General features: G+C 53.2%; 1 protein-coding gene across 3 annotated transcripts in view; it reads left to right on the top strand.

Moving 5' to 3' along the window:
* EGFR (epidermal growth factor receptor) overlaps window positions 1-12,816 on the top strand; it is a 197,757-nt gene that overhangs the window by 166,198 nt on the left and 18,743 nt on the right. For all 3 annotated transcript variants that reach the window (XM_072760089.1, XM_072760088.1, XM_026006664.2), the window contains exons 17-20: window positions 1,882-2,023; window positions 2,838-2,960; window positions 3,630-3,728; window positions 9,338-9,523. In XM_072760089.1, coding sequence (XP_072616190.1) covers window positions 1,882-2,023; window positions 2,838-2,960; window positions 3,630-3,728; window positions 9,338-9,523 — 550 coding nt within the window. The remainder of the gene's footprint in view (window positions 1-1,881; window positions 2,024-2,837; window positions 2,961-3,629; window positions 3,729-9,337; window positions 9,524-12,816) is intronic.

Below are 12,816 nucleotides of genomic sequence, written 5' to 3'. Positions count from 1 at the left end.
TCTCCCCTGCTGACTTTGTTGGTGTGCTTCAGGGGAGGGGATGCAGGGTGTGAGCTGGTTCTCAGTGCCCAGTGCTTCTCTTTACCTGGAGCCTGCCTCTGACTTCTTTGGTTACACCATTTTTGTGGATCCTTCTAGTAGCTTCTCTTCTTTCCTTCCTTGCTGACCCAGTTGGCACTATCTCAGACCTTCATGTTTGATGATAGAGCTCCAGCGTGGGGGGCTTTTCTCCCCTCACTTCCCTTTCTAAACAATGACTGCCTTTAGCATTTTAATTCTTATGAATTGGCCATCGTTGCTTGAAATGCTGCACTAAGGAAAAGCAGAGTTGGGAATTCCTGTTCAGACTCATGGGAAAGAGGGGCATTATCAATTAGCAATGTCTAGCAAGGCATCAGGATTAAACACAAGGCGCCTCTTAGGCATGCCTGACCTAGGCAACACTGCGCAAACTTCCAGGCACCTCTTCCATTTCTGGTAATGTCTACACAATCCCCGCTTTGACAACCTGCCCTCCATGTCAGCTGACTCTTCTGCCCCAGAATTAGCCTTGATCATAAATCCCACCTATTTTCAAGTGAAACATTAAAGACAAATAAGGCAGTTTTTCAGAGATGAAGATGTCCTTTCCATCCCTTCCTCTTTTCTGAGCCCACAGGGACATCAGCAAAATCCGTCCTATCTTCACGCTACAACCAGTACCTCGGTAACGAGGTTTTCCATCAAAGCCCCACCTTGAAACTAGTCAGTGACCATTCTTTGTTGTATTTACTCTTTTTATTTTTTCTTCTCTTGTTTTCACTTACCCCTTTGTATTCCTTACCCCATGGAACACATGCTCTATAATAAATTATTCTTTTTATCTTTCATCTCAGTATAGTAAAAACTCATTAATGCAAACTGCATTCCTTGAGGAGATGGTATAATGCAGGAGACGACTTTTGCACTCACTAAGAAAGTGCTGTAAATATTGTTGTCACGGAGTACCTTTGACCCACTTACAAGAAATTCATAAGGATGTCAGGATGTTTATGTGCTAAAGATACTAATTAATCTTTGACACCCTTTCACGTTTCTTCCCGAAAATATGAAGTTTCCCGGAAGCTCAAATGGAATAGATTCTTGAGAATAATGATTGTATAAGGATTCTAAATTCGGAATACATGAATTCAGATGGTTCTTTCCTCAGTGAACTCCAGAACCTGAGTTTTGACTTTTTTGCTGTCTCTGAAATCAAGCACAACCTTGGTGGGAAGAAGGAGCACAGTCGAGTGGCTTGATGTTACACAGTGACGTCACTCACTTATGACAACGATGCTTTTTATGTTGAAATCCTATCACTTTACAACCTCCCCCAAGCTTTTTCATAAAGCATTCCACATGGCTGTGGTCCCATCTTGAAAGCCAAGGACCCTTCGAAGAGGCTCAACATTCTGGAAAGGGTCCCTTCACCCAGGCAAGCCAGGAGACGATGCCTGCCTTGTGCATGTGGCATTCTAGGCTTCAGATGAGTGGAGATACTCTGGGGATAAATGCAAATTCACATGAAAATCATTACTGAAGTCTGAGTTACTTGTTGGATTATGTGGTTTCTTAATTAGTAGATTAAAATATAAGCGTCATCTGGGGTGTCCAGATGATACCTCAATTTAAAAGAAACGTAAAACAACTGGGAGGGAGGGCTTTAAGCTCAAGAAGGTGGAAACACTACCCTAGAAACTCTTTGCTTTCTTTCCTCCTTTTAGAATCCACATGGCATCTACTTTTGGAGATGATGTTAAATGATGTCAATGTATCAAAACACGCAGGAAATACATAAAATGCCAAGGTAATGACATCTGTCAGCAAACCTCACTTGCCCACATCTCCTTCTCATTCCAGACCCAGGATCCCATCCATTGCTACCGGGATTGTCGGCGGCCTCCTCTTGGTGGTGGTGGTGGCCCTTGGAGTGGGCCTCTTTTTGCGCCGGCGCCACATTGTCCGGAAGCGCACACTTCGCAGACTGCTGCAAGAAAGAGAGGTGAGTGGGTGCCCAGGCCCAGCATGCTCCCCCCAGCCCCAGGCAGCAACAGGGGTTCTCCTGCCAAGTCTTGGCATGTGTGATTTTGTATTCTAAGTGTTGTAATTGTATGACTATGTTTTATATCTTGTGATGGAAAAACCGGAAAGAATCTCTGGACGTCCAATTATAAGTGACCAGTTACATTTTGGTACATCTCTGGAATGAAATGCAGATGTTTCTACTCTGAGTCTCACAACATGGACGCAGAGCCATGTAGAGTCCTATTTAACACATAGCACGCAGGTATGTGTAATAGGAGTCCGCTGGTTCCTGGGAAGGCACATGGTTGAAATGTCACTTTGGAAAATCCCATTGTCTACACAGTGCTGTTCCCTTCTGAGCTGTGTTTGTGACTCACCTGAATGGGTCCTCAGCCAGCATCCTTATGTCCAGCGTCCCTGGGAGGACAGACCCACAGCAGCTCATAGCATGATGGCACTTGTGTGTAAGAAGGCCCAACAGGCTACCAAAATGATCATCCATGTAAAAGTTTCCCTCACCAGCATTCTCCCAGTCCAGCTTATGGACTGGAAATAGAAGTTGCATTTGGTGAAATACAGCTGTGCTGTTCGAGGACACCTGTACCAGGGAGTCCCTGTTCTAACACGTCTTCCGTAAAGCTCTGAGAAGGTGTGCATTTCTCCTCTCGAGTGAGCACAGCAGGTCCTCTGTGCTGAAGCACAGCCACACGTGGCCGTTGTCGGGGCCTGGCTGCCACCCCCTCCACGTGGGCATGAGCATTGAGGCAGTTGCTCTTCCTTGTCTCTCACAGCTTGTCGAGCCTCTTACACCCAGCGGAGAAGCTCCCAACCAGGCTCTCTTGAGGATCTTAAAGGAGACGGAGTTCAAAAAGATCAAGGTGCTGGGCTCTGGAGCATTCGGCACAGTGTACAAGGTGAGGCCACCCTGGTTCCATGACTTCCAGGTGCGCGGGTCGGTGGGCCAATCCAGAGTCTGGGGCCATCTTCTGTTGCTCAGCCTCGTCTACTCTGTGTTGCTCGCAGTTTGGGAAATTCCAGTGTTTTCCCCCTATTGTCAAGAGGAAGTCTTTGATGATCATGGTGACAGATACAAGGTCCTGTGGGACCTGTACATGGGCAACAAGGCTTTCATGGACCCCAGTGTTGACTGTGTACGGGGGTGGGTGGCAGAGACGGAGTCTGAAGGAGAGCCCCCATCCCTGCGTGACAGCGTCCCAACAAACCAGGCTGGAACAGCTCCTCTTAATTTTTTTCTGGATCCTATTACACCAAGTCTGCTTTCAGTTGGGCCTAGACCCCGTATCTCAGAATTCTGGACAAAACGATCCATGCTGGTTTGATAACTGGCACAAGTTTTGGATTTTTTTTATCTAACGGCTCTGATTCATGGAACATGATCGCGAACGAGCTGCTGAGACGTCACGGCTCCTAGCACGGGCGGCCTTGGAGTGCACAGCTGTGCTCAAGGTCCCTCTGGCCCTTTGGGACAGTGTCCCTGGTAAAGTCCGTCTATCTCACGAGTCAGCCTATTGTGCATAGTACGGCAATCACCAGTTCGTGTCCCCTCTCCCTCCTTGTCACAGGGACTCTGGATCCCAGAAGGCGAGAAGGTTAAAATTCCCGTGGCCATCAAGGAATTGAGAGAAGCCACGTCTCCCAAAGCCAACAAGGAAATTCTTGATGTAAGTTTCTCCTTTGTCCTCTGCTTGTCCACAGGCCTGGATAGCAAAAGCCACATTTTGTGGTGTCTGGCAGCAGCACATTGCCCTGTTGTAGACTTTTTTTTTTCATCACCACCTTCTAAATGTTCATGTTTCACGTTTTTTTTTTTCTTTCTACCTGTAGTTGGTATAACTCCCTCTCGGGGCTTCTCCTATAGAGAAGAGTCGCAGCTTCCATTCTATTCTCTTATCTCTCCCAAAAGGATAGAAACTCACAATCGTTGGGTGTCCACCAAGGGCCAGCCTCAGGACTCGTTGCTTTGCACACACGATCACAGTGAACTCTCCCGACCAGCCCGTGACACAGGCGTTACACTCAGTGTGCTTTGAAGGCGTAAGGAAGCTTGCTCGCGTTCATGTGGTTGGCGTGGGATTCCAGCCCATCGTTATTCCTGCCTCTGAAACGCGTGTCCATTTTGTTCCACCAAGTTATCTTTGAAATGGCTTTTTCAAGGTGCCAAGGGATTACAATATGATGCTCCATCCACTCTAGAAAGTGTTGCCCATCTTCTGTCCCCCACCCCCAAAGCCAAACAATGATGGAGTAAGTCTTTGGAATGTTCCACCAGATTATTTTCATGTCTTTACTGTCGCTTCCACTGAGCTTTCTTCACCATCTCTGGATCCTCACTGGCCAATGAGAGGCCTGCATCCTCTTAAACAGAGGTTGGCGGAAGGAGGGGCCACTGTGAAGGTGGCTTCAAGGGCCCCCGGTGGACGAATGGGGTCTCCTTGTTAACACCATTGGCCTCTCATGGCTGTGGGTCGATGCAAACTTTTGCTCTTGTCCCAAGGCAGAGCCAGAGAAAGAGGAGTAGAGAGACTTAGCAGGAAGTTAGGCAAACAGTCCAAAAAAATTAAAAAAGGCAAGAAAGAAAGAGCTGCCTCAAAAATCTAGAGAATTTAGTTATCTTACCATCAGGAAGGACAAGAGTCAAATGTGGTATCCCCCACTCTTGCTTCTAACCCACAGAATATATGCCAGGCAAGGCAAACATGGGCCCTTAAATAAAATGTGTTTAGACACAACGAGCTTCCCAGTGGCCTAACACTCTGGACTTGCCATTTCTCCCAGCAGACCTCTCCCTCCGTTGTTACTGTGGGGAGATTGCTTCTAAATGAAATTCCGGCACCTTCTAAATGAAAGAGGTTGTATTAATAAAGCGCAGTAGCAAATCGTGCATATTGGAGATCTCCTTGCGAGCAAAACTATCTCATTTTAATGGCCTACAAACTAATGGAAGTCCTGTTAGCATCACGTCGTCGACTCATCTCCACGTAACCCCAAGAAATGCGTTTGTGAAGTCAGTCTCTGCACCTAGAACCCAGAGCTCCCTGGCCTTTTTTCTCTGTTTGCAGAATTTGCTTCCTTGACTCATTCTTCTCATTAGAGACTAGATTCTAGTCGATGTCGCAGAACGGTGTTTAAATGTGAAGTCAGCAATATTTATAATGCAGGGTGAGGCTGCGTTTGAAGACAAGAGTTGTGCTTTGGGGGGGGGAGGGGGTGGATTTTCACTGCAAAGGACCCTCTAGGACCCGTAGAGCTGGAGGCAGCAGAGGAGGGGGTGGAAGACAGGAGTTAAAAAAGTGTGAGTTCTGCTTTGCCTCTTGCCCTACTTCTCTCCTGCCCTCTCCTCCCTCTATTTTTTGGGGGGAAATTTGGTTTGGTTTGGGTTTTGAGGTTTCCCCCCGTGTCCCTGAGATATGATTGGCGTGCAGGGCCAGTGCACTCTTCGATGGAACAGCCAACAGGGCTGAGCGTGGACTCGCCTGTAGATGCTCCCACTGCCCCGATACTCCGGTCCCCCGCTGGGGTCAGGCCCCGAGACCCCCATGCCCACGCTGCAGCTTCTAGTTTAAGCTGCTGCCCGTGGCCTAGATTAACCGGTTACAGTTTCAGAAATGTTGGGGCACCTGCTCATCGTTCTTGGAGGTCACGCCCCTTTACCCCATTCTCAACCTCAAAGAGCTCACAGATGAGGGAGACAAGCCAGAAGGAAGGCATCCAAAATCATTTGGCCATCGGGACCAAGCCACAGGCCTTGGAACCGCATCGCAGGCCTTCAGGGTCACGGCCTCAGAGGGGCCCTGCTGTGTGACTCGGGTGGGCCCCGGGGTCTGTGGACGTGGGCCCCGCCTGGCCGAGGGTCCAGTTCAGGGCCGGCCCCGTGCAATACCAGGCGTTCTTGCCGCAGGTCACAGTGCACCTTGGAGATTCCAAGATAAACAGCTGAGAACAAAGCTCAGTTCAGCTTCTGCAGACACCAAACAGGACACACGACCAAACAGCAGCTCCATTGTGCTGGGGGTGGGGCGGAAGTGATGCCCTGGTGCGGGGCTCTATCGGATTTTAAGAGGACGGGGATCTGGCCGGGCTCCAGGCTCTGTGTGGCCTGACACCCACGCCGGTGCTCTGTTCCCCGATCCCCGGGTCCAGGTCAGCTCCTCACGGCCCCACAGCAGCTGGGCTGCTCAAACTTGCTCTGCTCTGCAGATTTTTCTCCCCTCTAAGATGAATACAATATGTTTCCAAATCTTCACCAGATCTTGAGAAAATGGGAACGGCCAGAGGATTTCTTTGGTGTTATGGTTGTACGGTTTCCCAGACTCGGGGGAGAGACGTGATTTGTGCTCTTCTGGCAATTGCGTGGCCTATTAATTTTTCCATAGACTTCCCAGTTTAAAACGAGGGCAGGCAGTGGAAAAAGAATGCAAACATTTATGTATGTGCTGGGGGTGTAATGAGGTCTCGAGCTTTCTGGTAGCCCGTTAACCGGAGCACTCGGCGAGGCCTCGCCTCGCGGGAGACCACAGGGTACATACGGCAGGTGGGGGGGCGAGGGGGCTTGCAGAGGGGTCACCCTTGTGAGGAGACCCATACGTGGGCTCAGCTCTGACCCACGGTGTCTCCCGTTCACCGTTCGCTTCGCTGGGCCTCAGTTTCCTTTTCGGATGAGTAATGGCCACAGAAGAAATGCACTTGCAGGGCTTTCCAGGTCGGACTTTTCATACACAGTCCTTCTCAGAGATGAAGGGATGTTTGCGTGTCCGTTAAGGATCAAATGTCTACTCTGCCCTTTAATGTTGGGATGCGATGTTTACAACCCAGAAGAAAGGAAATGCCAGCTCTGCCTTGCAAGGAGAGGGCCACTCAAGGCAGCATCCCAGCAAACGGTCTGCAGCGCATGTTAGAAGTCATGGGAATTTTGTTGTTGTCAATGGAAGGGCAAGGTCTGATTTGCTCTAGATTTCTGGTTTTGTATGATTTCAGGGGGTTCAATCCTGACGGTTTTGAGTTCGTTATTTATGTGCCCGGATATGTGTCTGGTACCACTCGGGGGACAGAAGAGGAAATGACAGAGGCCCTCACGCCCAGGGATTGACCCTGCCTGCGAGGCAGCAGGAACACGGAGGGGATATTGAGGCCACAAATAAGCAGCGTTTGCCAACAGAGTATAGCGCTAAAAAGCGCCGGGCAGATGGGCAGATTCGTGGAGCTGAGAGTGCAGTCCTCTCCTCAGAGCTAGGGGAGGAGGCAGGACATTTCTCAAAATCACACAAGTATTTAAATGCAGATTATGAGGAGTGCTCCAGAGCCCTGGGTTCCCCTGGAGGCTTTACTCCAGCAGATTGCCGGGCCCCACCTCCTGGGTGGGGCCCAAGAATTTGCATCTCTAGCAAGTTCCCAGGCCAGGAAGAGCCTGCTCCCCCAAGAAAAAAACTGCAAGATGCCAGGAGAGTTTCAGACTGAGGAGTCCGGAAGGCCCCTCAGAGGAGGAGTCAGATGAGGAAAGAGGAGGTGGAGGGGCATTCCAGGCCAAGGCCCTGCCGTGGGCGAGGGCCCAGGGAGGAGGACCGAGGGGAGGGGAGGGTTTCCGGGGGACGGCTGACCTGGGCGGCCTGGGGCGGCCTGGGGCGGCCGGGGCACTGAGGCCAGAGGAAGGCTTAAGGCACCAGACAAGGTGTGATCCGGTTTGGTGGGGGCATCAGTGTCTGTGGCCTGGGCCCACTCGGTCTCCTCTCTCACCTCCGGCTCCTCCAGTGCTCCCCCCACCCCCACCCCATCCTGGTCCTCTAGGCCACGTCCCAGCCACAGCAGTGGTGGAAACATAAAAAGAGCCTCTGAGCTCTCTCTTGCAGGCCACACGGGCCCCCCCTTTCACGTCTGAATCCAACGAAGGACACCACCCTTTGCATTTGAAAGGGAGACAGAATTTAGGGGAGGAAAGTGGGGATTCCCTAATTCTCAGTCAGCTGGAAGAGGGGGTCCCCCCCCCCCCCCCGCTGTGTGCACACCTGGAAATAAAACAGCTTCCCGGTGGAGAATGGAGAAGGGTTAACATAAAGTGGGGGGGGGGGGGGAGGCGCTGTGTCAAGAAGGGCTCGGCCTCCGCAGCCAGCAGTCAGAGGAGGGGCGCGTTTCGCAGAGCAGAGTGGTTCCCCAGCTTGAGGCCGAGGCAGGGGCATCACGGGCCACCTGTCTTCGCAGGTGCCACGGGGCAGCCGGCAGAGCCTGGGATTGCTGTGACCTAAGGGCCGGTCCGGCTGGGTCCCCTTCAAAGCCTGGGGCAGGTAGCTGCACCCCCCCCCCCCCCCAGACCGTCCCCGGCCACCTGCGGGCGGGCTCAGGTGACCTCTCACAGCCCTACCTCTGCGTGTGTATCTCGGTTCGGTGGGAAAGTCGTGATCCAGGCTTAGGGCCCACACGGGAATTTCTGTCCTGACATTTTAAACTCGCAGCAGCTTTAGCCCTGGGACGAGGGCTTCCTGACGGAGGCATCAGCAGAGCTCAAGCTCCGGGACCTCAGGCCCCATTTCCTTCCTTCCTTCCTTCCTTCCTTCCTTCCTTCCTTCCTTCCTTCCTTCCTTCCTTCCTTCTTTCCTTCCTTCTTCTTTCTTTTTTTTTTAAGATTTTTTATTTATTTATTCAAGAAAGACACAGAGAGAGAGAGGCACAGGCTGAGGGAGAAGCGGGCTCCCTGCTCGGAGCCCGATGGGGGACTGATCCCAGGACCCCGGGGGCATGCCCTGGGCCGAAGGCGGTGCTAAACCGCAGAGCCCTCTTTCTTTTTTTTTAAAGACTTGATTTATTTATTCATGAGAGAGACAGAGAGAGAAGCAGGCTCCCTGTGGGGAGCCCGATGCAGGAGGGGGGAGGGGACTCCGGGGACCCCAGGATCACGCCCTGAGCCCAAGGCAGACACTCCACCACCGCCGAGCCCCCCAGGTGCCCCATCAGGTCCTGTTTTCATTCCGTGTTTTGCCGCAGGCAGATGCTCCCTGGGTGTCTCTGTGAAGGGAAATCCTTGCACCGCACTGGGGGGGGGCTGTCTTCCACCAAACCACTGGTCACTCCACAGCCTCCTACATGTGTCACAGGCCCTGCAGAAATGTCTGTGCACCAGATGTTTCACGGGCGACCCCGTCCTCCACGAGGCACAGTTGGGGATTCAGAGTCACGGTTGTGCTTTGCTGTGTTCAGCCTGGAGGGAGGTCCGCCTGCCTGTCCCTTGAGCCAAGGCGGGGGGCCTCTCTGAGGCTTTCCTCTCCCCTTCTTCTTCGCACAGGAAGCCTACGTGATGGCCAGTGTGGACAATCCCCACGTGTGCCGCCTCCTGGGCATCTGCCTGACGTCCACAGTGCAGCTCATCACGCAGCTCATGCCCTTTGGCTGCCTCCTGGACTATGTCCGCGAGCACAAGGACAACATCGGCTCCCAGCACCTGCTCAACTGGTGTGTGCAGATTGCAAAGGTAAGTGGAGAGGCGCGCGGGCCCTGAAAGTAGGGCAGGTACTTCACTCGCTGCTCCCCTGCCCCCTCCCCCGGGGTGACATGGTCGTGCGCGGGGGCCCCAATGCAAGGCAGCAAGGGGGAGAAATAAAGACAGCGGGAAAGTGCACAGGTGGGGCTCCGTCCTGGGAGAGCTAGACTTGTGCGCGCGTGGGGCCCGTGCACACAGCGTACGCTTTATTTTGGATCCAGTTGAATTGATTGCCTTCTGCATCAAATGGGGGCCTGTCCCCCTGCGTGCTGAGAATCTAATTGTCCGGCTACATCGAGGCAATATTCACTTTATTAGGTGCTTATAGTGTGGCCTGGTGCTAGGGTCATTTCTCTGGGGTTCTCGTAGGTGAATTTTAGGGTAGTTGAGGGTAGAGGAGGAGCTGCGGCTTCCACCCCGTCAGGCCTGGATACCAAGGCGAGCAAGGGGGCTGAGACTAGGCTAGGAAGATCCAGAGGACAGTGGGGCTGTGCCGACAGGGCAGGTGCTGGGTGCCCCCACCCCCCGCGACCTGGCCCCCCGCAATAACAGGCTCATTCCAGGGCGAGAGACGGCTGACAATGCAGACAGTGGACAGGTGGCCCAGCCGCGTGCTGGGTGTTAGCTCCTCACGGGGTCCCCAGAGGACTTTTACTCTCGTGCCAAGCCTCTCCCTCAGGATGCCGGCGCCGCAGCGATTGTTGGCAACCCAGATGGCTAAGTCCTGTGTTCCCCTCGGTTGGCGTGAGGCAGGTTAGTGGGCAGGCCCGTCTCTGAGCGTGGGCGTCCTTGCGGCCGGCCCCTCCGCAGCGAGCCGGCGTGGAGGGCCGTGGATGGGCCACGGTGGCTGCAAGCCTGACCACTGGGCCCTGCCCGGGGCCTGACCGCTCCCCCCCCACCCCGGCTGCGCTGGTGGCCCGGTCGTTCCAGCGCCTTGTGCTGTCCCTTCTCAGCCGCAGCCTCGGGGGGCTGCCCCCCGCTAGTCCCCGGTGTTCTTGTCCTTCTCGAAGCCGTAACCCTGGTCACAGAACAGGGGCCTGAGTCACTCAGCAGCGCTAGATAGTGGCCCTGGAAGAGGGTGTGTGTGCGCCTCTGACGCCGTGATTTCCTGAAAATGCTCGTGATTTCTGCCTGTGCCTGGATCCGCGTCCCAAGGCTGCCACGGGTTGCCGCTGCCTGGTGGCTCACGACCGCAGCAAGCTGGCCACCCCCCGTCCTGGAGGTCAGTGCACAGCCAAGCCGGCCGGGCTGTGCCCACCTTCCCCCCCGCCCCGCCGCCCACGTCCTTGCCTTTTCCTTTCTGGTGGCTCCGGCCACCCCCAGGCTCGAGGCCCCCCCGACCCCATCTCTTCCTCGGTCTTCACACAGCCTCCTTCTCTATGTCTGAGTCTAAATCGCCTTTTCCTTTCTCTTAAAAGACACTGGTCACCCTGAAATCCAGGATGCTTTCATCCTACATCATTACCTGGTTGCACCTGTCGCAAGGTTCACCTGGTTGACATGAAACTCGGCCCGGTCCTGTCCAGAACAGGGGCTGGTCTGGGGGAGGAGGTGGTTAGCCCCAGGCAGGTTTTACTGAATCTGGAATTATTCCTGAAGATCTGCTTACCCCTGACTCCTGAGCCCAGAAATTCTTCCCCCGTACAGACAATACCGCCTTGCTCTGGTTGCTCTCTTTTCTTTCTAGCACATACTGCTGCCTGGGAAGATCTGGCTTATTTCCGTGTTCCCTTGAGTTTGTGCGCAGCTGCCCCAACTGGACGGTGAGCCCCGTGACACTGGTGTCCTGGCCCGTCCCCACCCTGGGCAGGGCCTCCCGAGCTCTGCACACCTGCAGCCAGCTTCCCCAGCCGAGGTGGTCAGCATCTCTTCTCTGCTTATGTCGTGTCAGTCCACCGCTCCATGAAAGGACACTCCTCGCGATGGGGCATGTAGCCCCCGCGACTTTGGTCCAGCCCAGAAGCGTCCTGGCAGTTCCAGCAGACGTGAGAGCCACATCCCACTTCTGTCGCTCGGTAACCACCTCAGGCAGGTGGCTGAGTCTTTTTTGTGCCTCATTCTTTGGCCCTAAACGAGGTGCCTCCAGCTGTCCTCCCGGGTACGAGAGTGACACCAGGTAGCCTCTGGGAAGCACCTGCCACTGGTGCCGCGTGCACACGGTGCTCACTGGATGTTCCCTTTCTCCATTGCTTTCCCCGCATTTTGGCTCAATTAGGTTGGACTCGTGACTAAAAATCTAAGCTGAAACATTGTCCTAATCTAGTTCCGCATCAGCTTTCATTTATTAGAGCGGCATCAGGGTCCAGGTCCCCTCTCGTTCTGAGCTTTTTCTCTTCTCCTTTGCGACCTTACGTTTCAATCCGCCCGACCACTGGTGCCTACAAAGATGGGAATTTATTTTAACCCTAAAAGTCAGCTTCTGCAGGCGAGGTGGGAAAAAACACACGGACCTCAGTATGCCAGTGGCCACGGCAAAGAAGAATCCGTCTGTGCCTCGGAGTCACAGAAGTTCCTGAGTTGAGGGTCCAGGCCTGAAAGTTTTCCAGGGCAGTTCTCTAGATGGTTTCACTCACAACTGCAACCTGTTATTGAAATCCACTCTAGTGTCTCTTGCACTTTATTTCTCTTTACTTCACACCGAAAGCCTTCCAGATTGCGTCTCTTAGCTCTCCGGGGTAGATTTGCTTTCTAAGTCAGAGGAGAAACCCTTGGCTGCTGTATTTGAATCACTGGAGTGATGGAGGGCCCCGTCCTTGGCGGGAAGGGAAAGTAGTGGTTTCCTCGACCGTGAAGACAGAAATCTGCTCCTGGGTGAGTGACTTTTTATCCTAGTATCGAACAATTTCCTTTGTAAAAGTTGGAAGTGAGACTACCCAGAAACACTTAGTGGCTGACCAGAAACTGAACTCCTGGCGTTTTCAAAGTGGGATTTATTGACCCATAAATGTCCTGCATTGGATTCACAAAGGCCTGGGCTCTCCTGGGAAGTTTTCTAAATATTGATGGAATGCTGGCCCCTGTTACGCAAGTTTCTCATCCTGGCTAAACGGCTAAGAGGATAAATTCTATCACCTGGGCAAAAGGAAAAGAGAAGAGAAGTGAGTGGGCGAGGGAGGAAGTCAGGATGGAGTCAGGAAGGGCCTGGGAAAGCAGAAGGGAGCTCCAGGCCCTCGCCTTACAAGCTGACGGTGGATTCTGTTCTCCTGTCTCAGGAGTTTCTGGAGACATTACCTGCTCCCCAGACAGAAAGATCCTGGCTTCCTAAGCTCCTGGCTCGTGGGGCC

The sequence above is a fragment of the Vulpes vulpes genome, chromosome 5 (genome assembly GCF_048418805.1).
Source record: "Vulpes vulpes isolate BD-2025 chromosome 5, VulVul3, whole genome shotgun sequence".
NCBI lineage: Eukaryota > Metazoa > Chordata > Mammalia > Carnivora > Canidae > Vulpes > Vulpes vulpes.
Note: the sequence above shows the minus strand (reverse complement) of the source record. Positions and strands in the feature narration are given on the sequence as shown.